Source organism: Macaca fascicularis, chromosome 2 (assembly GCF_037993035.2).
Source record: "Macaca fascicularis isolate 582-1 chromosome 2, T2T-MFA8v1.1".
Classification (NCBI taxonomy): domain Eukaryota; kingdom Metazoa; phylum Chordata; class Mammalia; order Primates; family Cercopithecidae; genus Macaca; species Macaca fascicularis.
This window is the reverse complement of record NC_088376.1, coordinates 33,837,854-33,864,336: the sequence shown is the minus strand read 5'-3', so window position 1 is coordinate 33,864,336 and position 26,483 is coordinate 33,837,854. Positions and strand designations below refer to the sequence as shown.

The 26,483-nt window shown below is 39.3% G+C and overlaps 1 protein-coding gene across 7 annotated transcripts in view; it reads right to left on the bottom strand.

Annotated features, from left to right (window-relative positions):
* Positions 1 to 23,802, bottom strand: part of ATP2C1 (ATPase secretory pathway Ca2+ transporting 1) — a 158,017-nt gene extending 134,215 nt beyond the window's left edge. For all 7 annotated transcript variants that reach the window (XR_012430684.1, XR_012430685.1, XR_012430683.1 and 4 more), the window contains exon 1: positions 23,472 to 23,802. Coding sequence is in view for 4 of the 7 variants with exons in the window: in XM_065539881.2 (XP_065395953.1) it covers positions 23,472 to 23,579 (108 nt within the window). In the remaining 3 variants the exon portion in view is untranslated. The remainder of the gene's footprint in view (positions 1 to 23,471) is intronic.
* Positions 23,803 to 26,483: the final 2,681 nt, after the last annotated feature.

Sequence of the window (26,483 nt, the reverse complement as noted above, 5' to 3'; positions counted from 1 at the left end):
TATGGATAAGACTTCAAGAGTACAGGGAACAAAAATAAAAATAGACAAGTGGGACTATATCAAACGAAAAGCCTCTGCACAATAAAGGGTATCATCAACAAAGAGGCAACCTGTAGAATGGAAATAAATGTTTGCAAACTATTTACCTGACAAAATATCCAGGATATACAAGGAACTCAAAAAAATCAGCAGCTCAAAAAATAACTCCAAAAAACCTCAAATGTTTTGATTTAAAAATGGGCAAATGATCTAAAGACTTCTCAAAAGAAGACAAGCAAATGGCCAACAAGTACATGAAAAAAAAAAACACTCGACATCACTAATCATCAGAGAAATACAAATCAAAACCATGATGAGATATCACTTCACACTTGTTAGAATGACTGTTGTCAAAAAGACAAAAAATAACAAATGCCAGTGAGGATACATGAAAAAGGAAACTCATACAGTATTAGTGTGATTGTGAATTAGTACAGCCATTATGGAAAACAGTATGGAGGTTCCTCAAAAAACTAAAAATAGAACTACCATGTGATCCAGCACTACCGGGTACCTATCCAAAGACAAGTAAATCAGTATATTGAAGAGGTATCTGCACTCCCGTGTTTATTGCAGCATTATCCACAGTAGCCAAGGTAATGGAATCAAACTACAAGTCCATCAACAGATGAATGGATAGAGAAAATGTGGTATATATGCACAATAGAAAACGATTCAGTTATAAATAAGAATTAAGTCCTGTCATTCATGGCAACATGGATGAACCTGGAGGACATTATGTTAAGTGAAATAAATCAGGCACAGAAAGATAAATAACACATATTCACACCCATATATGAGCTTAAAAGTTGAAGTCATAGAAGTAAATAGTAGAATAGTGGTTACTAGAGGCTGGTAAAAGTAGTGGGGAGGAGGAATAGGGAAAGGTTGGTTAATGGATACAGAATTACAGCTAGATAGGAGAAATAAATTCCAGTGTTTTATAGCACTGTGGGATGAGTATACTTAACAACAATTTACTGTATATTTTCAAAAAACTAGAAGAGAGGATTTGGAATGTTCCCAACAAAAAGAAATGATAAATTTTTGAGGTGATGGATATGCTAATTGCCCTTACTTGATGATTACGCATAGTACAGATGTATCAAAATATCACTCTGTGTTGTATAAATATATACCACTATTATATGTGGACTAAAAAGAAAAGAAAAAATCCATTTGTTTCCAAGATTATTAGTCTAAGTTAATTATTTCCCAGTGTGGCTTTACTATGAACAGCATCAGCATCACCTAGGAATTTATTAGAAATGCAAATTCTCACACTCCAGTGGGTCCAACTGAATCAAATTCTGGGGATTAGATGCAGAAGTCTGATTTAGCAAGACTTTTCAATGATTCTGAATGCTTGGAAGTACAGCAGCCACCTTTTTATCCCTCCTTCCACCCTTCCCCTGAGAAAAGACAATACTAAGAATGGCAAAGTAGTGACTCTAAGAAGCCAAGTCCTGTATTATATAATTAAGCTAAGTCCTTTATTATATAATTAAGCTAACAAACCAACTCTGGGGCCTGCCCTACCACTAGACTTCCTCTAATGTGAGATAATAAATAAACTACATTTTCTGTTACATACAATCAGAAGCATCTTAATTGACAGATTAAATGAGGGGGGAAAAGTTTAGATTAATAGGTTAAAATGTTCGTTGGTTGATGGTTTGGTTGTTCCTATAAAAGTGAAGAGTTTAAAACAATATGAATTATTCAAATGATAAAATGTTAAGTACTTAAAATGTTAAAGGCGATATTAATCAATAGGAAGTTACAGAATAAGATGTCCAAAAACTGAATGAGGAAATGTGTCTGTTTTTTAAGTTAAATAATTGCCATATTAGCAGATAAAGTTAAAAACTGGCTATTGACTTCAGAAAGTCCATTGACAAGTTTTCCTTATCACTCATTAGAAATGTTTTAAAATTACATAACTGACTGTGTTTTATTCTTAAACACTGATGATCTTTTAGAATTTTTTTTTATATAGTTGCATGCCCTGACACTAGATTTTTTTCTTTTCTTTTCTTTTCTTTTTGAGACAGAGTCTCGTTCTGTCACCCAGGCAGGAGTACAGTGGTGCGGTCTCAGCTCACTGCAACCTCTGCCTCCTGGGTTCAAGCAATTCTCCTGCCTCAGCCTCCTGAGTAGCTGGGATTACAGGCACGCGCCACCACGCCAGGCCAATTTTTATATTTTTAGTAGAGATGGGGTTTCACCATGTTGGTCAGGCTGATCTAGAACTCCTGACCTTGTGATCTGCCCACCTTGGCCTTTCAAATGGCTGGGATTGCAGGGGTGAGCCACAGCACCTGACTAGAGTTTTTTTCTTTAACTAATGATTACTTAGTGACAGATTCGACTATGGAATTGCTAAAATGAAACTAAGTTTATATTTTCTTAAAGTATAATGTAGTCTTTTCTTTTTCCCAAAAGGTAGGCAAAAATATTTATTATTTTGTAGTTTGCACATCAACTTGTTTCTATTAGCAGACACAATTAGAACAGTTAAAAAGCTATGACATTTGAGTTTTTAAAAAACTTATAGTTATTTTTCCTCATTTAAATGACCAAAATGTTATTTTAACCCTGGAAAAGTACAAAAGTACTTGGAAAGGTAAAGATGCCAACATTGCACATTTGATTAAAACATTTAAATTACTTTTAGGGAAATGAGAATCAATTCTCACTGAACAGACACCAAAACTACGTATTTATATATAATTAAATTTAATGCTCAAAACATTGCGAAGAAAGCAGACTAGATTTCATTAATTGCTTTTTAAAGGTGATGAAGATGAGACTTATACAAGGGAAGCTCCCTACTCAAGAATTTCTCAGTGTTTAATGTCAAAGTTAGGAGACTAATGTCCATCTTGGCTTGGGTATCCCTCCATCCCTCAATGTTTCCACAATGCCTTATTAGAGAATATATAAGAAGCTGCTCTGTTTATTTAGTTACCTTTTGTAGTTTATCATTTTGTTTGTTTAATTCTTGCCTGTTTCAATTCAGTGTGGCCCCCTGCAACTGTTATACTGTCTAATTCCTTAGTCTAGGATATTTGCTCCATAGCTAACTTGATGACTCTCAAGATTGTATTAATAAAGTAACTGTCTTTCTTAGTCACTCTTGGTCAATATCTACATCTATTCACTTGTCGTTATTCAACCTTCAGATACCATTACTGGAGAAATCATTCTCCAAGCAGATCCTCTTCTAGAATCCCTTGGGTTTATCTTCTTGGAGCTGAAAAGTACTGCTCAAATGGGAGTGTAGTCTCATGAATAATAATCACAGATAGGCATAGTACTGGTAAAAATGGGAGTATGATCTCATGAATAATAATCATAGGCATTTTATACACATTATTCAATAGGTAATTGAGACATGTTAATTAACATGCTCTATTGAAAAATCAACAGAATACATATTAAACATATGTCCTAGATCAAAAGCCACTAAGTAGTATTCAGAATATTGATTTCATCTTTTCAGTTAAATTTTTGTTATTCAGAGTCTTTATAATTATATTTAAATAATAAGCAGAGTAAGAGCTAGGGAAAAATTGAGGGTTTTATTTTTTGTTTATTTTCATTAAGACCTCATAATGGCTTTAGAAAGCATGAAGGACATAACAAGGATTGTATCTTTTTGTATATTCCATGATTTAAATCAACAATCGAAATTCTCAGTTGCTGCATCACTTAATCAGCTATCAAAGAGGATATAAACAGATAAGGACATATTTTAGGTTATATTCTTAGGGCCAAGACATTGCTTAAAGATTTTTTTTTTTTTTTTTGAGACAGAGTTTTGCTCCTGTTGCCCAGGCTGAAGTGCAGCGGCACGATCTCCACTCACTGCAACCTCTGCCTCCTGGGTTCAAGCGATTCTACTGCCTCAGCCTCCCGAGTAGCAGGGATTATAGGCACGCGCCACCACGCCCGGCTAATTTTTGTATTTTTTAGTAAAGACGGGGTTGGCCAGGCTGGTCTTGAACTCCTTACCTCAGCTGATCCAGCCACCTCTGCCTCCCAAAATGTTGGGATTATAGGCGTCAGCCACTGCCCCCGGCCTAAAGATTTCTTACTTTACTAAGCATTAAGTAACACTAGGCATCAGCCAAGGTGGATGAAAATGGTCAATTAAGAACCTGTGAAACTGTAAGTCATCATTAGTATCCCTCTGGCTTTGACAATGACTTACCATCTTCTAAGTGGCATACATACTATTCTTAAGTAGGTATGACAACCCCTGTCAGCTTTGATTTTGAAAATATACATCATCAAATGATCTGCAACAGTGGTTCTGAAAGTGTGGTCCCTCCCACCTAGAATTTTTTTAGAAATGCAAACTCTTGGGCCCCACCTCAGCCCTACTGTATTAGAAACTCTGGAGGTGGGGCCGAGCATTCTGTTTCAATTAGTCCTTTAGGTGATTCCAATGCATGCTAAAGTTTCAGTGCTGTTTACAAGAAGCATTAATCTTTCATCTAAAAATATTTTGATCATGCCAATAGTATTCAATTCTAAAAATGTATGAGAATGTACAGGGATAATTCAGAGATATTGTGAGCTTGGTTTGAGACCACCACAATAAAGCAAATATCACAATACAGCAAGTCACACAAATTTTTTGGTTTCCCAGTGCATATAAAATTTATGTTTACACTATACTGTAGTCTATTAAGTGTTCAATAGCAAGTCTAAAAAATGTACATACCTTAGTTAAAAAATACTTTATTGCTAAAGAATGCTAATGATCATCTGAGCCATCAGTGAGTCATAATATTTTGGCTGGTAGGGGATCTTGCCTTGACGTTAATGGCTATTGACTGATCAGGGTGGTGGTTGCTGAAAGTTACAGTGGCTGTGGCAATTTCCTAAAATAAGACAGTAATAAAGTTTGTCGCATCAATTGACTGTTCCTTTCACAAATGCTTTCTCTGTAGTGTTTGATGCTGTTTAGTAACATAGTAGAACCTCTTTCAAAATTGGAGTCAGTCCTCTCAAACCCTGCCACTGCTTTATCAACTCAGTTTATAAAATACTCTAAATCATTTGTTGTCATTTCAACAAGGTTCACAGCATATCTACCCAGCAGTAGGTTCTATCATAAGAAAACATTTTCTGTGTTTTCTTATGAGGAAGTAATTCCTCATCTGCTCAACTTTTTTTTTTTTTTTTTTTTTTTTGAGGCAGAGTTTCGCTCTGTCGCCCAGGCTGGAGTGCAGTGGCTCGATCTTGGCTCACTGCAAGCTCCGCCTCCCGGGTTCATGCCATTCTCCTGCCTCAGCCTCCTGAGTAGCTGGGACTACAGGCGCCTGCCACCACGCCTGGCTTTTTTTTTTTTTTTTTTTTTTTTTTTTGTATTTTTAGTAGAGACGGGGTTTCACCGTGTTAGCCAGTATGGTCTCGATCTCCTGACCTCGTGATCCGCCCGCCTCGGCCTCCCAAAGTGCTGGGATTACAGGCGTGAACCACCCCCGGCCCTGTTCAACTTTTATCATGAAATTGCAGGCCGGGCGCAATGGCTCATGCCTGTAATCCCAGCACTTTGGGAGGCCGAGACGGGAGGATCACAAGGTCAGGAGATCGAGACCATCCTGGCTAACACGGTAAAACCCGTCTCTACCAAAAATATAAAAAAATAGCTGGGCGTGGTAGCATGCGCCTGTAGTCCCAGCTACTTGGGAGGGAGGCAGAGCTTGCAGTGAGCCGAGATAGTGCCACTGCACTCCAGCCTGGGTGACAGAGCAAGACTCTATCTCAAAAAACAAACAAAAAAAAGAAATTGCAGCAATTCAGTAACATCTTGCCATTTCTACCACATCTGTACTTACTTCCCCCACTGAAGTCTTGAATCCCTCAAAGTCATTCATGAGGGCTGGAATCAACTTCTTCTAAGCTCCTGCTAATGTTGCCATTTTGTCCTCCTTTCGTGAATCACAAATGTTTTTAATGACACCTAGAATGGTGAATCGTCTCCAGAAAGTTTTCAATTTACTTTACCCAGATCCATCAGAGGAATCACTATCTGTGGTAGCTATAGCCTTATGACATGTGTTTCTTAAATAATAAGACTTGAAAGTTAAAATCCTCCCTTGATCCATGGACTGCAGAATAGACAGCAGACATGAAAATGTTATTCTCCTTTTACTTCATATCAGAGCTCTTGGGTGACTAGCTGCACTGTGAAGAGCAGTAATATTTTGAAAGGAATCTTTTTTTTTTTTTTTTGCGGTCTCAACAGTGGGCTTAAAATATTCAGTAAACCATGCTATAAATGGATCTGCTGTCCTACAGGCTCTGTTGTTCCGTTGATAGAGCACAAGCAAAGTAGATTTAGTATCATTCTTTAGGGACCTAGAATTTTCAGAATGATAAATCATCATTGGCTTCAACTTAAAGTCAACAGCTGTATTGGTTCCTAACAAGAAAGTCAGCCTGTGGCTTTTTATCCACATTGAAAATCCGTTATTTAGTGCAGCCACCGTCATCAATGATCTTAGCTAGATCTTCTGGATTACTTGCCACTTCTCCATCACTTCTTGCTGCTTCACCTTGTACTTTTATGTTATGGAGATGGCTTCTTTCCTTAAATCTCAAGAACCAACTTCTGCTATCTTCAAACTTTTCTTCTGCAGCTAACTCACCTCTCTCAACCTTCACAGAATTCAAGAGAGTTAGGGACTTACTCTGAATTAGGCTTTGGCCTAAAGGAATGTTATGCCTGATTTGGTCTTGTATCCAGACCGCTCAAACCTCTGCACATCAGCAAAAGTACTGTTTAGCTTTCTTATCATTTGTGTGTTCACTGGAGTAGCACTTTTAATTTCCTTCAAGAACTTTTCCTTTGTATTCACAACTTGGCTAACTGATGCATGAGGCCTAGCTTTCAGCCTGCCTCAGCTTTCAACATGCTTTCCTCACTAAGCTTAATCATTTCTATCTTTTGATTTAAAGACAGGAACATATGACTCTTTCTTTGACTGGATCATTTAGAGGCCATTGTAGGGTTATTATTGGACTAGTTTCAATATTATTGTGTCCCAAGAAATAGGGCCCAAGGAGGAGAGAGCTAGGGAAATCACTGGTCAGTGGAGAAGTCAGAACACACACATTTATCTATTAAGTTTTCTGTCTTATGCGGGCACGGTTCAGGGCACCCCACAACAATTACAATAGTAACATCAAAAGTTACCACAGGTCATCATAACAGGTATAATAATAATGGGAAAGTTTGAAACATTGCAAGAATTACTAAAATGTGACACAGAGACATGAAGTGAGTACATGCTTTTGGAAAAATAGTGCCAATCAAAATCCTCAATGCAAGGTTGCCAGAAACCTTCAATTTATAAAAAACACAATTACCCGTTGAGTGCTATGTATATATAAGTGAAGTGGAATAAAATGGAAGTATGACCGTATATGAATATTTAAACTTCCTCCAGCGTTCTTAAAATATATAAGGATTTGAACTTCTTCGAGTAGAAACTCACTGGCCTAAAACCAGTTATTTTAAAATATGAGAGGAAAGAGTATTAAAATCATAAAGAAATCATACTTCTACTCTCTTAGGTAATTGAGTATCACATTGACAAAACCATGGTTTGAAAGAATAAGAACAAAAGTTAGCAATTCAGTGATAATGGAGCTACAGTTGTCATCCTAGCTATGAAGTCAGTTTTTGTTTTCTTATTCCAGGTCAGGACCTTTGGAAAAATGCTTCTTTGACTAGGTGTATCAAGTTTTAGCAGCACCAGTTAGATGAAAGAAGAGGGGTAGGGAAGCTTCACGAAGTAAGGATAAAATGCCATTTTCTTGAAACTGGGTTTCTCAAACAAATAATTTTATCCTTAAAGAAAATAAGTTGTATAACATCTCAGAGGCTCTAAAAATTTCAAGTATATTACACACAAATTTTATGTTGGGGAGAGAGCAAAAGTATAGTTTTTTGACTGGCTTTACACTATTCTCACTAATCACTTGAAACAAACTTATGTCTTCATTATCTGAGGCTAAAATACTTCTATAATTTGCTTTATTTATTTTGAGATGTACTTATAAGCCATGGTCTAGTTAAGTTGTAAATATGGGTAATATAGTAATGGTACAGAACAGAATTGTAAGCACTGCTTACATTTAAGGATAGTTATGCATAGATAATCAATAAAGGAGGATTCTAGAGTTTCAGCTAAGAAGAGGATATATATGAAAAAAGTAGATATTTAAATACATTATCAATGAGCAAAATTCAGCAAAAAAGTCAACATATGCTTGTTTATGGGGATTAAACAAGTTAAAAAATTTTTAAATCAAATCAACATAAAGATGATCTTTATCCAGAGTATAAGACAAGTTTCAGAAGCTATGTATATTAGTCTGTTTTTATGCTGCTGAAAGACATACCCAAGACTGGGACCAAAAAGAGGTTTAATTGGATGTACAGTTCCAAATGGCTGGGGAGGCCTCAGAAACATGGTGGGAGGCAAAAGGCACTTCTTACACGGTGGCAACAAGAGAAAATGAGGAAGAAGCAAAAGCAGAAACCCTGGATAAACCCATCAGACCTTGTGAGGCTTATTCACTATCATGAGAATAGCATGGGGAAGACTGGCCCCCATGATTCAATTACCTCCACCTGGGTCCCTCCCACAACACATGGGAATTCTGGGAGATACAAGTCAAATTGAAATTTAGATGGGGACACAGCCAAACCATATTATTCTGCTCCTGGGCCCTCCAAATATCATCTCACATTTCAAAACCAATCATGCCCTCCCAACAGTCCCCCAAAGTCTTAAGCCATTTCAGCATTAACCCAAAAGTCCACAGTTCAAAGTCTCACCTGAGAGAAAGGTAAGTCCCTTCTACCTATGAGCCTGTAAAATCAAAAGCAAGCTAGGTACTTCCTAGGTACAATGGAGGTAAAGGTATTGGGTAAATGTAGCCATTCCAAATGGGAGAAATTGGTCAAAACAAAGGGGTTACAGGGCCCATGAAAGTCCAAAATTCAGTAGGGCAGTCAATTTTTAAAGCTCCAAAATGATCTTCTTTGACTCCAGGTCTCACATCCAGGTCATGCTGATGCAAGAGGTGGGTGCCCCTGATCTTAGGCAGCTCCACCCCTGTGGCTTTGCAGGGTACAGCCTCTCTCCCCGCTGCTTTCATGGGCTGACATTGAGGGCCTGTGGCTTTTCCAGGAGCACAATGCAAGCTGTCAGTGGATCTACCATTCTGGGGTCTGGAGGATGGTGGCCCTCTTCTCACAGCTGGACTAGGCAGCACCCCAGTAGGGACTTTGTATGGGGGCTCTGACTCCACATTTCCCTTCCACACTGCTCTAGCAGAGGTTCTCCATGAGGACCCCACCCCTGTAGCAAACATTTTCCTGGGAATCCAGGTGTTTCCATACATATTCTGAAATCTAGGTGGAGGTTCCCAAATCTCAATTCTTGACTTCAGTGCATCCGCAGGCTCAACAACACATGGAAGCTGCCAAGGCTTGGGGCTTCCACCCTCTGAAGCCATAACCTGAGCTGTACATTGGCCCCTTTCAGCCATGGCTGGAGTGGCTGGAACACAGGGCACCAAGTCCCAAGGCTGCACACAGCACAGGGATCCTGGGCCCAGCCCATGAAACCACTTTTTCCTCCTGGGCCTTCAGGCCTGTGATGGGGGGTTGCTGTGAAGGTCTTTGACATGGCCTGGAGATATTTTCCCCATGGTCTTAGGGATTATCATTAGGCTCCTTGCTACTTGTGAAAATTTCTGCAGCCAACTTGAATTTCTTCCCAGAAAATGGGTTTTCCTTTTCTATCACATAGTCAGGCTGCAAATTTTCCAAACTTTTATGCTCTGCTTCCCTTATAAAACTGAATGTCTTTAACAGTCACCTCTTGAATGTTTTGCTGCTTAGAAATTTCTTCCGTCAGGTATCCTAAATCATCTTTCTTAAGTTCAAAGTTCCACAAATCTCTAGAGCAGGGGCAAAATGCTGCCAATCTCTTTGCTAAAACATAACGAGTCACCTTTACTCCGTTTCTCAACAAGTTCTTCATCTTCTGAGACCACCTCAGCCTGGACCTTATTGTCCATATCACTATCAGCATTTTGGACAAAGCCATTCAACAAGTCTCTAGGAAGTTCCAAACTTTCCCAAATTTTCCTGTCTTCTTCTGAGCCCTCCAAACTGTTCCAACCACTGCTGTTACCCAGTTCCAAAGTCACTTCCACATTTTCGAGTATCTTTTCAGCAACATCCCACTCTACTGGTACCAATTTACTGTATTAGTCTGTTTTCACGCTGCTGATAAAGATATGCCAGAGACTGGTAAGAAAAAGAGATTTAATTGGTTCCACATGACAGTTCCACATGACTAGGGAGACCTCAGAATTGTGGTGGAAGGCAAAAGGCACTTCTTACATGGTGACAGCAAGAGAAAATGAGGAAGAAGCAAAAGCAGAAACCCCTGGTAAACCCATCAGATCTCGTGAGACTTATTCACTATAACGAGAATAGCATGGGAAAGACCAGCCCCCATGATTTAATTATTCAGTTACCTCCCCCTGGGTCCCTCCCACAACACCTACGAATTCTAGGAGATGCAATTCAAGTTGAGATTTGGGTGGGAACACAGCTAAACCTTATCACTATGCTATAAATGCAAATAACACTTGAGTTTGCAAAAGCTTGATTACATCTTAATGAATTCCTAAAGACTTTATCTTTCCTTAGTGATGTTTTAATTTTTCTACTATGTAATCTTAAACAGCAATAACATAGTCTTTCTCTATGTGTGTGTTAATTGGTCTGCTTGAAAGTATAGTAAATGGTGTGTTTAATATTAATTAGACTAATATAGGAGTATAAAGATCTATTTGCATTTGCAAAGAATCCCTTTGCAAATAATTCTTTTTTGAATATAAATGTGGCAGAGGAGTCTGAGACAAAGCTTTGAGTTTTAGCAGTACCAGAACATCTGTATCTTCAACATATTATTTATAAAATATAATGAAAGAACGTCCTCTACTTCATTCAACGAGTTTGGGAGCTGAAGCTGCTCAGAATAGGATCTCATACAACATCATCTTTTTGAAGTGCTATATGGCATGGACTCTTGTGTATTATAGTATAATACCATTTTTTTGGTTACACCTTTCTTCCAGAGCTGGGTTTTCTTGGAAGCCAACAAAGCTTAAGCTTCAAGGTCCCTCACTTGCAGAACCCTCTTTCAAGGCCCTGAGAAAGACTGTAGCAATGTTCTCATAATCTTATGTTTCAATAAAAATTTGCAAAATATATTTTAACTGCAATTGGCTTGAGGGCACTCTTTTTACTGACTTTCCCTCCTTTACAATTCTACTCCTATCAGGTAGCACTGAGGTGGCCATAGGTATATCTTGGATCTGGCTCAAAGAAAGTTGAGATGGGGAAACGCTGAGATTTCATTTGGATTTAGTGGATTATATAATTGTGGTTTGTAGTCATGCCTGTGCATGGTTAAAGTTATTGCTAAATGTTTTGGTGGAGAAATGACATACAGGAATATCCCTACTACCTATACTAAATCAGTGGGCTGAAATCTTAATATAAATATGTCCCATGGTGCTCAGCACCTGAAGTATGTGGGTAGTAAGGGAGAAACAGAGCAAAAAACTAGGCGATGGAACTTTTCTAGACTCTCATGAAAAGTAATTAACTATGTCTGAATTATCTTTCCATTATCTCTTTATAGAATGTTAAAAAAATCAGCCAAGCACGACGGCTCACACCCATAACTTCAGCACTTTGGAAGGCAGAAGCAGGCAGATCACCTGAAGCCAGGAGTTCGGGACCACCCTGGCCAACATGTTGAAACCCTGTCTCTTAAAATAAATAAACAAATAAATAAATAATAAAGACTGGGCACAGTGGCTCACATTTGTAATCCCAGCACTTTGGGAGGCTGAGGCGGGTAGATCACGAGGTCAGGAGATTGAGACCATCCTGACTAATATGATGAAACCCCATCTCTACCAAAAATACAGAAAAAATATTTGCCAGGCGTAGTGGCAGGTGCCTGTAGTCCCAGCTACTCGAGAGGCTGAGGCAGGAAAATGGCGTGAACCCGGGAGCCAGAGCTTGCAGTGAACCAAGATCGCGCCACTGCACTCCAGCCTGGGCGACAGAGCGAGACTCCATCTCAAAATAAAAAATTTTTAATAAAATAAAATAAAAATAAATCATCATTGTGTGAGGAGGTCATTAAAGATCCTGCGGCCCTCACATTGTAGGAACAAAACATTTTAGGGTGCATTCATTAACTTTTAATTGGTAAAAACACTTATTTCCTAGATTTTGTGATGCCTATGGATCTGTCACTTAGATTTATAATTTATTTTGATTTCTTCTTCCATTCTAAATAAATATTCACTTCGTATCTAATTTAATATTGACAATTTTGTGATGTTAATTTTATGTGTCAATTTTACTGGGCTAAGGGATGGTCAGATCACTGGGAAAAAAACCATATTATTTCTGGGTGTGTCTGTGAGGTATTTGGGGAAGAGATTAGCATTTGCATCAGTGGACTGAGTAAAGAAGATTCACCCTCATCAGTGTGAATGTCCCTCATTCAATCCATTGAGGATCCAAGTAGGACAAAAAGGCAGAGGAAGGGTGAATTTGCTTTCTCTGAACTGGAACATCAATCTTCTCCTGCCTTCAGATATTAGTGCTCCCAGTTCTTACGCCTTCTGACTCTGAATAAATTACATTGCTGGCTTTCCTGGTTCTCAAGCTTACAGACAGCAGATTATGGGATTTCTCTGCCTCCATAATTGCATGAGTCAATTCCCATAATAAATACCTCACCCCCAGACGACCCTGACACAGACTTTTGAGACAAGGTCTCACTCTGTTACCCAGGCTCGAGTGCAGTGGCGCGATCTCGGCTCACTGCAACCTCTGCCTCCCAGGTTCAAGTGATTCTCCTGCTTCAGCCTCCCAAGTAGCTGGGACTACAGATGCATGCCACCAAGCCTGGCTAATTTTTGTATTTTTAGTAGAGACAGGGTTTCACCATGTTGTCAGGCTGGTTTTGAACTCCTGATCTCAAGTAATCCACCCACCTCAGCCTCACAAATACAGGTGTGAGCCACCACACCATGCCGATAAACCTGATACCGATTTTATATTCTTTTTCTTAAACAAAGTCTCCCAAATGGAATAAACTTTGAACTTTGCAAAAATCTGTATTTCCACCTGTATTTCTCATTCTAAAAGAGATTTAAGGTATCTTCCCAACACAATAGTTGTGATGGCTTTATTTTCAAATCCTTTATCCTCATTAATGAGAGAAAATCTGAGGTCAAAGAAAAAAGGAAGGAAAAAATAAAAAAGGAAGGAGTGAAGGGGAGAAGGAGAGAAAGGAATCCTATCTATGGGAGGTATCTGTGTATGAGGGAATGAATTGGGCTTTGGGGTCAGACAGACAAACCTGGAGCTAAAATCTCAAAGTCATCATTTATGAGCTATGTAGCAAGTTATTTTACCTCTTGAAACCTCAGTTCTCTCATCCATAAAATGGGGATAATACCACTGACTTAGCAAGGTTATTATGAGAAAGAAATTGCCACATATGTAAAGCACCTTGTCAAGTGCCTGACACATATAAGGCATTTAATACAAATTTAAAATGTTTTATTGTTGAATGCATAACCCAAGTTGTGTCTCCTGAAATAGCCCTACTAATATGCCACCTTTAGGGTGAGTAGGAAAGAAATAATTCCAACATTTTTCTTGCTCTCTTCACAGCAAATCATGAACAGTACAACATATGTGGGTACTTCATTTCGTTTTCTGTCAAGACATGAGACTGTCTGTACAAGGTGCAAAAATATGTCATCTTTCATTCTGAACAAAAGTTAACAAATAAACCGTTGTAGATGAACTGTCTAAAACATGGAATGGGATAGCAAATTTAGGAATCTTTATAAGAAGCTACACTGCCACTCACAGAAAAAGGTTTTGCACTTTATGTTTGTTTTAATGAAAAATAATCATAAATTAACTGTATTAGGGCAGTATCCAAATTCTCTTTGTACTATCTCTTCACAGAATATTTAAAAACCATCACTGTATGAGGAGGTGGTTAAAGACCCCGTGGCCCCCACAATGTAAGAACAAAATATTTTAGGATGCATCTGTTAACTTTTAATTGGTAAAAACACTTATTTCCTAGATTTTTTGATGCTTGTGATATTTGTCATTCGGATTTGTAATTTGTTGTGATTTCTAATTCAATTTCTTATTCTAATAATGTGCTTATTTCAAAGACAAAGCAACAGTTTTGATATTCATCCATTTACTGACTCCCATGTTTCACAGGCACCTAAGCACAGTAGATTAGAAAAATTTTAAAGTAAATGAAAGGATTAGAACTAGCTCAGAAGTCAACCCAGGGTCCAGGGGTCTCTTAGGCTTATCTGACACTTCACAGCTGTGATGCTGTGGACAAGAAGGATGGAACACCTTCAGAAGGGACCATAAGAAACAGCAAGTTGTCAGCAATGACTGCATTAAAGAAAATCTGAAGGTACAAGAGGCTTAATTGAAGAAGAAGAAAAAATAGCAGTGGTTAAAGTGCCACAAAATAACCTGAAATTTCTTGGTGCCCCCACTCATCAATGACTGCTATGTATAGTTAGCAATTTATCGTTATACTGGAGGGGGTTAGATAACCTATAAACTATGGATTAGAAGTAGTTAAGTGGTCAATTAGGCTTAGAAAAGCTGGTCACAGGTACATAGCTCTTCACTTGAGGTCTTTGCTAGATATAACTATATTTTTTTCCCTTGATGGAGAATTACATGCTACTGTAATCACCAAAGGCATTTGATTCTGTCTTCCTTGGTCTTAGACTCTAGAGCAACATGCTAAGACTATGGAGTATTCACCACTAACCAAATAAAACAGGAGAATTCTAACTGATACATCTATACCCTCTGCCCTCTCCTTATTTCTAAAATATCTGAATTGTTCATCTGTCTATTGCCTATTATACTAGAACATCAGAGCTGCAACCTAATAAGTCATTTTATCTTCTCTTTTATGATGCAGAAACCATTGCCACAACATCCCCTGAGGAGGGGCCACATACCCCTGCACTCTGCAGAAGATAGTTCATTCCTTTACCTTTCATTTTTAGAAAGTTCAGCTTTATTAGTATATCATAACGCCTCCCTGCAATTCTACCCATTGGTCATGGTTATTTCCTCTGGAACCTCCCAAATGCATACCTATCTTTCTTCATGAATTAGCCCTATGATTCTTAAGTCCAATACCTTAATCACTCAGCCATTCTGGTACTATAGCCCTATGATTCTTACAAAACACATACACAAACACATATACAAAAGCAGTCATATATCTTCCTCACAAAGTCTTGAAATAATCCAGAATTATTTCAAGTATTTCAGTCTCGAGAGAGAATTCATTGCACCCCTACTCCCCACATTCACTCATTCCACAAACTTGTATTCAGTGCCTTCCATCTGTCAGGCACTTTGCTGGTCACCTGGGATACATTGGGAATCAAATAGCCCCCACAGAAAGATGCGAAATTGCTACTAGGATAAATATAGCAAAGGAGAGTTACCAAGTGCCTTCAAAGGATGTAATGAAGCAAGGTGGAAAAGTCAGAAAAGGCTGCCCTAAAGGAGTTAATATTGAATTAAAATCTGAAGGAAGAGTAGATACTAACTGAGGGAGGATAGAAAGATGATTATTGGAACAAAGGCCCTAGCCAGGAAGTAGCAGGAAAACTTGCATACATAGAAGAAGGGTGCTATAGCTAGGGTTCAGAGAACAGGGGGTGTGATTCATATTGAGTGTCAACTTGATTGGATTGAAGGATGCAAAGTATTGTTCCTATGTGCCTATGAGGGTGTTGCCAAAGGGGATTAACATTTGCGTCAGTGGACAGGGACAGGCAGACCCACCCTCAATCTGGGTAGGCGCCATCTAATCAGCTGCCAGCACAGCAAGAATAAAGCAGGCAGAAGAAAGTGACATGAGGAAACTGGCTGAGTCTTCCGGCCTTCATCTTTCTCCCATGCTGGATGATTCTTGCCCTGGAACATCAGACTCCAGGTTCTTCAGGTTTTGGACTCCTGGACTTAACCCAGTGATTTACCAGGGCCTCTCAGGCCTTTGGCTACAGACTGAAGGCTGCACAGTCAGCTTCCCTACTTCTGAGGTTTTGGGACTCAGACTGACTTCCTTGCTCCTCATCTTGCAGATGGCCTATTGTGAGACTTCCCCTTGTGATCGTGTGACTCATGTGAGTCAGTTCTCCTAACAAACTCCCTGTCATATGTTCAAATATCCTCTAGTTCTGTCCCTTTAGAGAACGCTGACTAATACAGGGGGCAAGGTCAACATGCAGCAGGGAGAGAATCAGAGCTGGACCACACAAACCCCTCCATGTTAGGGAGCTTTGTCTGTATCCAAAAAGCAAATGGAAGCCAGTGAAAGATCATAAGCATGGGGCTAAGGGGTAGTGTTCAGAAGACCTCTCTGACTGTAGGGTGGATTATTGGGAGACCAATGAGGAAGGTATTACAGTATTTCGGGCAAGAAGTAATGATGGTCTTTGGGCTAGGGTGGTGAAAGAGGGAAGTAGACCAACTGGTTTGGGAGTTATTTAGGGGTAGAATTGAAGGGAGTTAGTGATAGATTAAGTATTGACTAAGGGAGCAGAAAGCACCAAAGATGAACTTAGGCCTCTACCTAAATATCAGGATGGTGATATCTTCTTAGATAGTGAAGACAGGTTTGGGAGAGAGAAAGACCATGAGGGTGGTTGCTGGCAACTAGAAAGCCATTTATCTTTTTTTTTTTTCTTGAGACGGAGTCTCGCTCTGTCGCCCAGGCTGGAGCGCAGTGGCCGGATCTCAGCTCACTGCAAGCTCCACCTCCCGGGTTTACGCCATTCTCCTGCCTCAGCCTCCCGAGTAGCTGGGACTACAGGCGCCCACCACCACGCCCGGCTAATTTTTTTTTTTTTTTTTTTTTTGTATTTTTAGTAGAGACGGGGTTTCATCGTGTTAGCGAGGATGGTCTCGATCTCTTGACCTCGTGATCCTCCCGTCTCGGCCTCCCAAAGTGCTGGGATTACAGGCTTGAGCCACCGCACCCAGCCAAAGCCATTTATCTTTATGCAAGCTATCGATGATAACTCTCAGGCGTCTTGCAGATAATGTGAAAAACCGTTGGTAGCTTTTTAATTTTTGGTAGATACATAGCTCTTTTAAAAATTCTCTCCCTTCAGATAGAGGAAAAGTTTGTCATTACCATAATAAAATAGTTCCACTTTTAATGTCACATTTAATAATCAGAAATATTAAAGTTCAACTTCATGTTGTCACAATTTAAGTGTCAATGTTACCTGTATATAATTATACAAATTCCTCCACAGTAGTGGCATAGACTCTCTGTCCTCTATCTTAACCCATTTATGCCCAAGGTTGCAATTTTCTGAATTTTTACAATCAGACCTTGGCGATGGCCTTGAGCAGTAGGATGTAAATAACTCCCACATGCTTAGCGTTCCAATAATGGAACACTAGGCATAAATAAAATAACATTTATTAAGTTCTACAAGGAAAATGTTTTCCTCCTGTTTGTGAAGGACTGAAACTTTTTTTCTACTCAAGCACAAGGACATGGGATAAGCACTTTCAGTTTCCCCTCATATATCACTTGAACTGACAATGGATAGCATTTCATGACTTTTTAAAAAGACTTTTTACAATGAATAGCTTTGGTATACACTCAAGATATAACCAACTTACTGACTTTATGGAGCTAAAAACATTTCTTAAATCAAGTTGTAGTGAAATGTCTATCATTTTACCTAAAGAATCAGAGCCTACATCAACAACCTCAAATCCTTATTTATCCTTGGAAATCTCAATATAGTTTTCTTTGGAGTGGGGAGTTCTTAATTTTATAGTATAATTCAGAGCAAGTATGAGAGTCAAAATGCAGAAATAAGTTTCTAAAATTCAAATTAAATTCAAATATTTATTTAACAATGCAACTTTGAGGTTAGCATTCATTAAGAAACAAAGCAGCAAAGGAAAAAAAAGAAATCCAGTGATCCTGTTCCAACTAGAAACATTTTCTTAAGCCACTGAAAGGAAACTTTAGAACAGCCTCCAAAACAAAATTTGATTCTACTCTGTCATTAAAATGTAGCTATAGTACATGCCCCCTGGGCCCAAAGACCACTGTCCTCATTTTAAGCAGATTCACTGTTAAACAGGCAAGACGTGTCAGGTCAGCGCTTAAATGGTATTTCTCAATCCAAAAAAAAAAGTCTCTATTCAAGAGAGTGAGGCATTGGTACAGGTCATCCCAAATTCTTGTAGATTAAATTAGCTGGCCTGTGTTTTCTGACTCCTAGTCTGCTTTCCTCCTGCAGGGACACATAGAAGGGGGGATTCAGACTGGCAAGGCTGTTGAAGGGCAGGTAAGCTGAGGGACAAGGCACAAAAGAGCAGGCTCCGCTCTGCCTCAGTCTCTCATCAAAAGGTCTCATTTGTTATTGATAAGTTGACGCTCAGGCATCACCTATTCTCTGGACCCAGTCTGTAGAGTTTTTTTTCTCATATGGTCTTTTTGTACATCTCTGCTTAGGGGCTCACTATACATAACAGAAAGGTCACCGAAATGAGAGTCAAGCAAACCAAATTCTAATCCCAGCAGTGACACAGGTGAACCATGCGAGCTTGGGCAAATCTCTTAGTTTGTGACACTAGTTTCATGTCTGTAAAATAAATTCCTCTATGTGATTTCCCCTAGATCTCAACAGCCTCTGCTTACTAAGGGTAATAACCCTATTTTCACCATCTCTTACCCTCACCTGCATAACAACATCTCAGCCCCATGAACCCTCCAGCCCCACGGCTTCTCTAATACTTACAAAGTCCCCTTCTTAGATTAAATTACATTAACTTACCATCTATATGCCAGATTTATGCTTAGCACTGGGACTAAACTAGCAAACAAAATAATATCATATTCCCAGCATTGAGCTAAAATAAGATTTTCATTTAAAGCAGAACATTCTGACTGCTACAGGGAACACAGATTGTAGGATAACCAGAGTGAACGTGGAGACACGAATTGGAAAACTATTGCAATAGTTCGAGTAAGAGAGGATGGTTGGCAGGATTGGAAGGGTGAAGATGGAGAATTCAGTAACTATTTTAGAAGTCTTACTGAAGGATTAGGAAGGGGACGTAAGGGAGAGAAAGGGAAAAAGAGAGGTGCCAAGGTGACTCCTAGCTTTCTGGTTTGAGCTTTTGTGTTGATCAATGGAAAAATCTGGGGAGGAATATGTTTGGAGCTTGTGGAGTTCTCCTTGGACACATTCAGTCTGCAACATTCACAAGACATTCAGATGGAGATATCAAGTAGATGATTGGATGCAAGGCGGAAGTGCTCTGGATATAAACATTTGGGAGTTTTCAGCAAATAGGTGTTTCAAACCATGGGAATAGAGGAACTCACCCAGGGAGAGAGAACAGGCTGTCCCACATGAGCTCACAAACTGTCTTCTCTCATTGTTTGGTGCTAGCAGTCATATGTAGACCAATGGTGCTGGCCCCTAAGAGCAGTACTCCCCAGGGGTTCATGGCGTACTTGGTTCTTGGCAGGCATCCCTGGGCTAAAGCTAGACTTCAGTCAGCCCAGAAGTGGAGCAAATTCTCCCTTCCACACTCAGTGTCCCGCTTGGTCACCTGAGCCACAGGTCAGGCTGCTGAGTCTCTAGTACTTAGGAGAACATTACCTGCAAGTCTCGCTCATTCCTTATAAACTAGACACCAACATCTGAGCCAGGCACTAGATGTTGCCCTCAGACCAAAATCACATAACTGAAACCAAACACCCTTATGCATGCATTCAGCACACCTACTCAAACTCATCTGAGACTCCATTTAGGCTCAGGTTGCCCACCATTTTCACCACTACCAGCGTTACTACCACACCATTTGAATAATTTTGAGAGAAAGGTTAACAAATTTTCCCAACCTTCAGCATCTTCATTTAATTAATACTCTTAATCTTCTACCTATGTGTGGATTTGGCTTTGTGAAACACTTGCTACAAGAGAATCTAGGGAAGCAAAGGATGAAATATTTGTTCTCAATTTGATAAATAACCTACCAACCTATTGATTGCTGTATCACAGGAATAACACTACCACCATCAGAAAAAGCTGCCGAACAAATCAACCCTCGTGTCAAATCTTCTTGTCTGTATGACACCAAGTGCAAGGAGAAGAGCACTAGGGGAAGCTTTAAACAAGAAAGCATACATGAACAAGGTGAATATAACAATGATCATAATTTGGACCACAGAAAAGGGGTATGGGGACCTTATAGGTCTAGTAAAGGCACCTGTGTCACAGGCAATCCAGTGTGTACCCTCTGCCTGTTGTGTGGGTCACCTTTACACCAGTATCTGCCAGGCTCCAGTGTGCCTGAGGGAACAAAAAACAAGATAACATCCTGTGTCATGTGTGTGTGGTGCACAAATGTTGACATGAAATCACATTATTTACTACATAGGATGTAGTAAGGGCCTTATCTGAAGCAAACAAAATATCTTGGAAAAGGAAGACTTCACTCTTCCCAGCAGCACTGGAGAAAGCTTTTCACTCAACCCATTTAGTCTGAGTCTTGAAGGATGTACAGGAGACCTCCAGGTGGGCAAGTTGTAAGTAAAGGAGAGAATTCTAGGCTAGTGGGGAAGTTCATTTAAATGTGCAAAAGTAAAGAAGCAGATGGTGTTCTGGGATAATATTCCCCAAGTATGTGGACCTCAACATGGTTGGCACCTAGCAGTGCCAAGTGAGGTGGGAGAAGATTTTGAGTGGCCTGCAGACACTACATTCAATAACACTGAATCATTTGGGATTAAAAAAATTATCTACCTTTTAATTCCTTTCCTTCCTCACCCAGGAAACTTTCTCAGTTGGCTCCTAGGATGCTCTAACCTTTCTCTTAAAAGCTAATCTTCCTTATTAACAAATGAGCAGGTTTCAGGTTTGGAGGTTTTACAGGCAATAGTATCTACCTAGAATTTAATATTATTTTGCTTTTATTAATTATTTTTACTTATGGCTAATTACAATGGTTTTCCATTTACAGTTATGATATGAAAATTTTTTTCTAAATAAACTCTAATAATGTGATTTAAGTACAGAAAAATATTGAGGAGTTAATCATACAGACATGGTAAACACAGTAAAAATTATGACCATGGTATGTGAATATAGGAAATTTTAGAAATACTCTCAAGGAGAAAAGTTAGCAGGGTGATATTTTGGTATTACTAGATTGTTCAGGGATCAAGCATGGTAAAATGGATAAAATTCAAAACCATGAGATAGAAATTCACATCTTCCTCTGCTACTTTCTAGCTGCATGGACAAGGGCTCTTAAGGGCTCTAAGTCTCAATCCCTTCACCTTTATATCAAGGATTAGTTATACAAGAATGTAAGGATTAGAGGCAACAAATATGCAGGTCATAAGATTGTAGACATTATTAATCTCCTTTATAACTTCCCAACAAGCTTTCAAGTTTAGTTATTATGGACTCTGACCTAATGTCTCTAATTATGTGAGACATTAGGTCTGCAGAGCTGTATTTGGCTTTAAAAAGAAATCAAATGTATTATTTCTCTTAAGTATTCAATTAACTTATACAAGAATTTAAGAACTCAGCACAATGCTCACTCCCAGCTGCTCCTAGATTGTCCCAAATGGTTGTAAACTGGGGAGGGGACTGCCCACCCTGTCCAAGTCAGAAGTTTTAGGTTAAATTCTAATGGTCTTCTGAACGCATTTTGTAATACTTCTTCAATAAACTAAAAACAACAAACCGTAGAACTATGCAAACAATATGGCCACATCTCTGAAAATTTACAATACTGAAAAAAAGAAAAAAAAAATCACTCAATTCATATTCCACAGTTTCGATCTCATCCTTTCAGCCACCTCTCTTCCTCCCATAATGAATGAGGCCTGAAGAAGCCTCTGAACATTAAAAGATTGGCAAACAAAAACTTAGTGCCCTACCACTTGGTTCTCTAGTTTTCTACTTCAAAAACAAGTGCAGGCTGAAACCTGGAAACCAAGAGGTTTGTCTTTTCATGGTGACACCTTGCCTAAGTAAGAGATAAACTGGACCAGCCTACCTCCCTTAGTGAACAGAGTCTGTTTGAATTTCTGGCCCATGTAAAATTATTAAAGCAGGGCACACAAGCAGTTTCCTCTCAAACAGTAGCAATGATTTTTATTTTCCAAATTATGCACTGCCTTTTTGGGAAACCTGTCATGAGAGGATTTTCTGCCTCCTAAACCTATCTTGCATTTCCTGGAAGTGTTTTACTAAGTGGGTCATCTCATATCACAAAGGAGAAAAAATCCAGGACACTGGTGATATCTCCTGCACAGTTTTGCAGTTCTCATTACAAGCACAATGCACAAGCAATTTATGACTGCTGGGTCTTTGGTATGGCTATACATTTGTCCTTCACATTTGTATACCACCACCACACATCTTCCTAAATGAATCACTAGATTTAAATGGATCAGATATTAGTATGTCTTCTAACAAGTTGGTAAAATTCATAAAAATCATTTTTAGAAATGTCTTTTTTGAAGACCAAAGGAATGGAATGATATAAATCTCACGCCATAAAAATGAGTGCATTATTTTAAATGAGACATGATCAGACATTTTAACAGTTTTTAAAATGCTTATGTTCCCAAGTGATAGTATCTCCTACTAGAAATCATAGCTTTTGATTGGCTAAAAAGACTGAAAACGGCAGTGCTCTACCTCCTACCTTTTACACACACAAAAATGACCAACTGCTTCTGAATGATCTTTACATCTTGTTAATGATCTGTTTAAGGTTATTATAGTTTATAAAATGTTTTTTGTTTTGCAAATTCTGGCTATATAAACATAACCATAAATACAAGAAGACAAGTGTACCTAGGGTCTGATACTTTCTTTGTTGATATATTAATAGTGTCAAATTTTGTATCTGAGGCATAGGAAAATGATCAAAGAATTCAAAATTTAACTTTGATAGAGTAGCTGTTTAGAAGAAAGAAAGCATGTGGCTTCATTACAGAACTCCGCTTAATCTCAGGATCTAAATGTTCCAAGTTTAAATAAATTCTCACAAGCCTGCTTGCTTTCTGATTGCCAAGTCTGAACAGCCACAAGCAGGATCTGACCTGTACCTATAAACACGTAAACCAGCACAAATGAAATCACTAAGCGACGTAAAAGCAACAAGGAACAAGCACCCGTTAATTTTAAAGATAATATAAACAAAATCATACCTGTTCTTCGGCTCTTTGGTGTCTCAGCGTCGATAAATATCTCCTGATTGCATGGAGAGGATATTTTTTGAAATAAGAGAATCTAGATGGAGGTAACAGACTATCCATGGTGAGGAAAGCAAGAGGGTCTTTGTCTGCACCTCCTTGTTAGCAACCATATGAAATTAGAAACTTAGCAATTCCTCAGATGCCTAAAGATTTGTTTGTAGCTCGACCACTTCCCTCCTACAAACAAAGCAAATGTTCTCCTTGCTGTTTCCTCTTTTGGGTAGAGTTCCTGGTGAAACCAGACAGCCAAGTATGAACACTGTCTAGAAGCGTCCAGAAATGCAATGCCCAAAGGGCAATAGGAATTCAGGGGCTGGTCCAGAGAATGCAAATTACTTAGTGGTAGTGATGCGACTGTCCTATTTCTAGCAACAGTGTTCTGTTGCAAGCTATGTTAATATTAGCTAGCTGGTGACTTTCCATACCCACAGACTCTCGTGAGGCTTAATTTTAATTCTTCTGACACTTTTTCTACTTCTTAAACAGGGCATGAGATGTGGTTTTCCCAGTTTCCTTCTAGATTTCTTATCATCATGCGCACACACAGACACACAGCTCAGTTGCGGTCTGAGCTCGAAAGTGTTGATTCATTCAGTCTTGAGAAGACTGTTTTAGGGGACTTCTAAAAAAAATTAACAAATTACCTCACTCTTCATTGTTATCAAGGAGCTCATTGTCAGCACTGAAAACGTTCGACTTGCACTGTGATACATTATGCAACATGCCCAGTAACCAGATACTTTACATTAATTGAACAATAGCTGCAAACAGATTCTGTTCTGAGTTAAAAGCCTTCTCTCCCTGAATCCTTATCTCCAATCCACAGGCTGAATTCAGAAACATTAACTTTCCCTAGGCTTTTAAAAATTATGATTGTAAGTGAGAGAAAATGTTATATGTTTACTTTCTAACTTCTATAAAAAAAATTCATGCTTAAAAAAAAAAAGAAAAAGAAAAAAAAATAATGCCAAGAGGTCTGTGGTCTTAGAGGACATGAAATCATAAAATTTGAAAGTTCAATATTTTCTTAATACTTTATAGAGATCACAGCGTTTTTCTAAACTAGGGCCCCAAATAGACTTTACTATTTTATTATCCTTTTAAACTTTGCAGTAGCTGGTTCCTTTGATGGAAATATTTGGTCACTTCTGTGAGGGGCTGTCATGTAGAGAATAGACTGGACATCAACAAAAATTATGTGACCCAGAGTTTTCTTTAAGGGTGAAAGAAAGACCTGGTTTTTCCCTCTTCACAGAGAGCACTGCAAGTTAGAGGGGAAGAGGAGGTAGGCAGCGCTGGGGAAATTACATTGCAGCCTGAGTTGTCCCCCTGGACAGCCTCCCTGACACTCCTGGATGGGTCACCTGCCTTCAGGGAACACACTTGATGGCCTAAAGCTGGTTGCGCTGCAAGCAGCCCAGGCCATCTGTCAGGCTGGCATTGGGCCCATTGGCAAGGTGATCTTCCAGACTCACCAGGGCCAGTCTGGCAATTCCAAGAAGTCATTTACATATTGCTGCTGGAGCTGGCTCCTAGGAGGAGGCCCTGCCCTTCTGTCACCTCTCCAGGTGCACCATGCTACATGCATACAGAGGCTCTGCACGTCCTTCTCTGTATGCTGGAGACAGCTGACTCTAATGAGGGCAAGAGCGAAGCAGTGTGCTTGTGAAACACCTGAATACTAAGGGCGCAGTGTTGCATGCTCCCTGCCAGTTCATGACCCAGAAAAACAAGAAGTGTAGAAGGCCAGATACCCTGGGCCAACTTGAGGCCCTGGAAAGAGAGGCAGCCCTAGGGATTGTGGGGGCAGGGAAATGTGCCATTCATACATACCTCTGAGATCCACTAACTGCCCTTTTGCTTCTCTTTTTAAAAATAAACGTTCGGAGATGCCTCTTTATTGTGGGCAGAAGCCAGCAGCCTGCTAAACCCCCACAATGTGACTGGTTATCCAATCTTTTCCCAACAGACGAACACAAAGCAGACTTCATTTCCACAGTTGTTTCAGGATCACTTTTTCTTGGGCTGAGGTGAGTGATGAAAAGAAATGGGGAGGAGGGAGAAATGCAGCAACCCCAAACAAAAATTGTTCTATTAGATTAAGCACAAAAAAGAAAAATGGGTGAAACAAATGCAACTAAAATTCCTTTAGGAATTTAATTGATAACAAATATAAATCATATCTAATACTAATTGGGCCTTTTGGCCAGGTGATGTGCTAACATCTTTACGTGTATCCTACATGTAATTACATGTAATCCTACAGTAACATATAGGGAAACTAAAGCTCAGAGAAGGTAACCATTTGCTGAGGTCCCACAGCTACAAAAACAGAGGCGAAGGGGATTGTAACCAGATAAACCTGACTCCAGTATACTGCAGAACCATTTAACCCACTCCCAGAAATGAATGATCAGGGACCTATTAACTTGAAGAAGGAAAGACACGGAGTTACCTTGTTAAAGAGACATACAGGTCAGGTGTGGTGGCTCACGCTGGTAATCCCAGCATTTTGGGAGGCCAAGGCAGTTGGATCACTTGAGGTCAGGAGTTTGAGACCAGCCTGTCCAACATGGTGAAACCTCGTCTCTACTAAAAATACAAAAACTTAGCTGAGTGTGGTGGTGCGTGCCTGTAATGCCAACTGCTTGGGAGACTGAGTCAAGAGAATCACTTGAACCTGGGAGGCGGAGGTTGCAGTGAGCCCAGATCTTACCACTGCACTCTATCTTGGGTGACAGAGCAAGACTCTGTCTCCAAAAAAAAAAAAAAAAGAGAGAGAAATACAAATGTAGACTGCTAGGAATTTGCAGACTATGATTGGAAAGCAAGTACGTCTTCTCAAACAATCATGCAACTTCCTGTCCTGAATTCTCTGTAAATAATGTTCATATCATTACCTACCTCTTAAAGATTCCTTTATGAAATGATTCTGGTGATGCTAAAAAGAAGCTGTATTTGTAG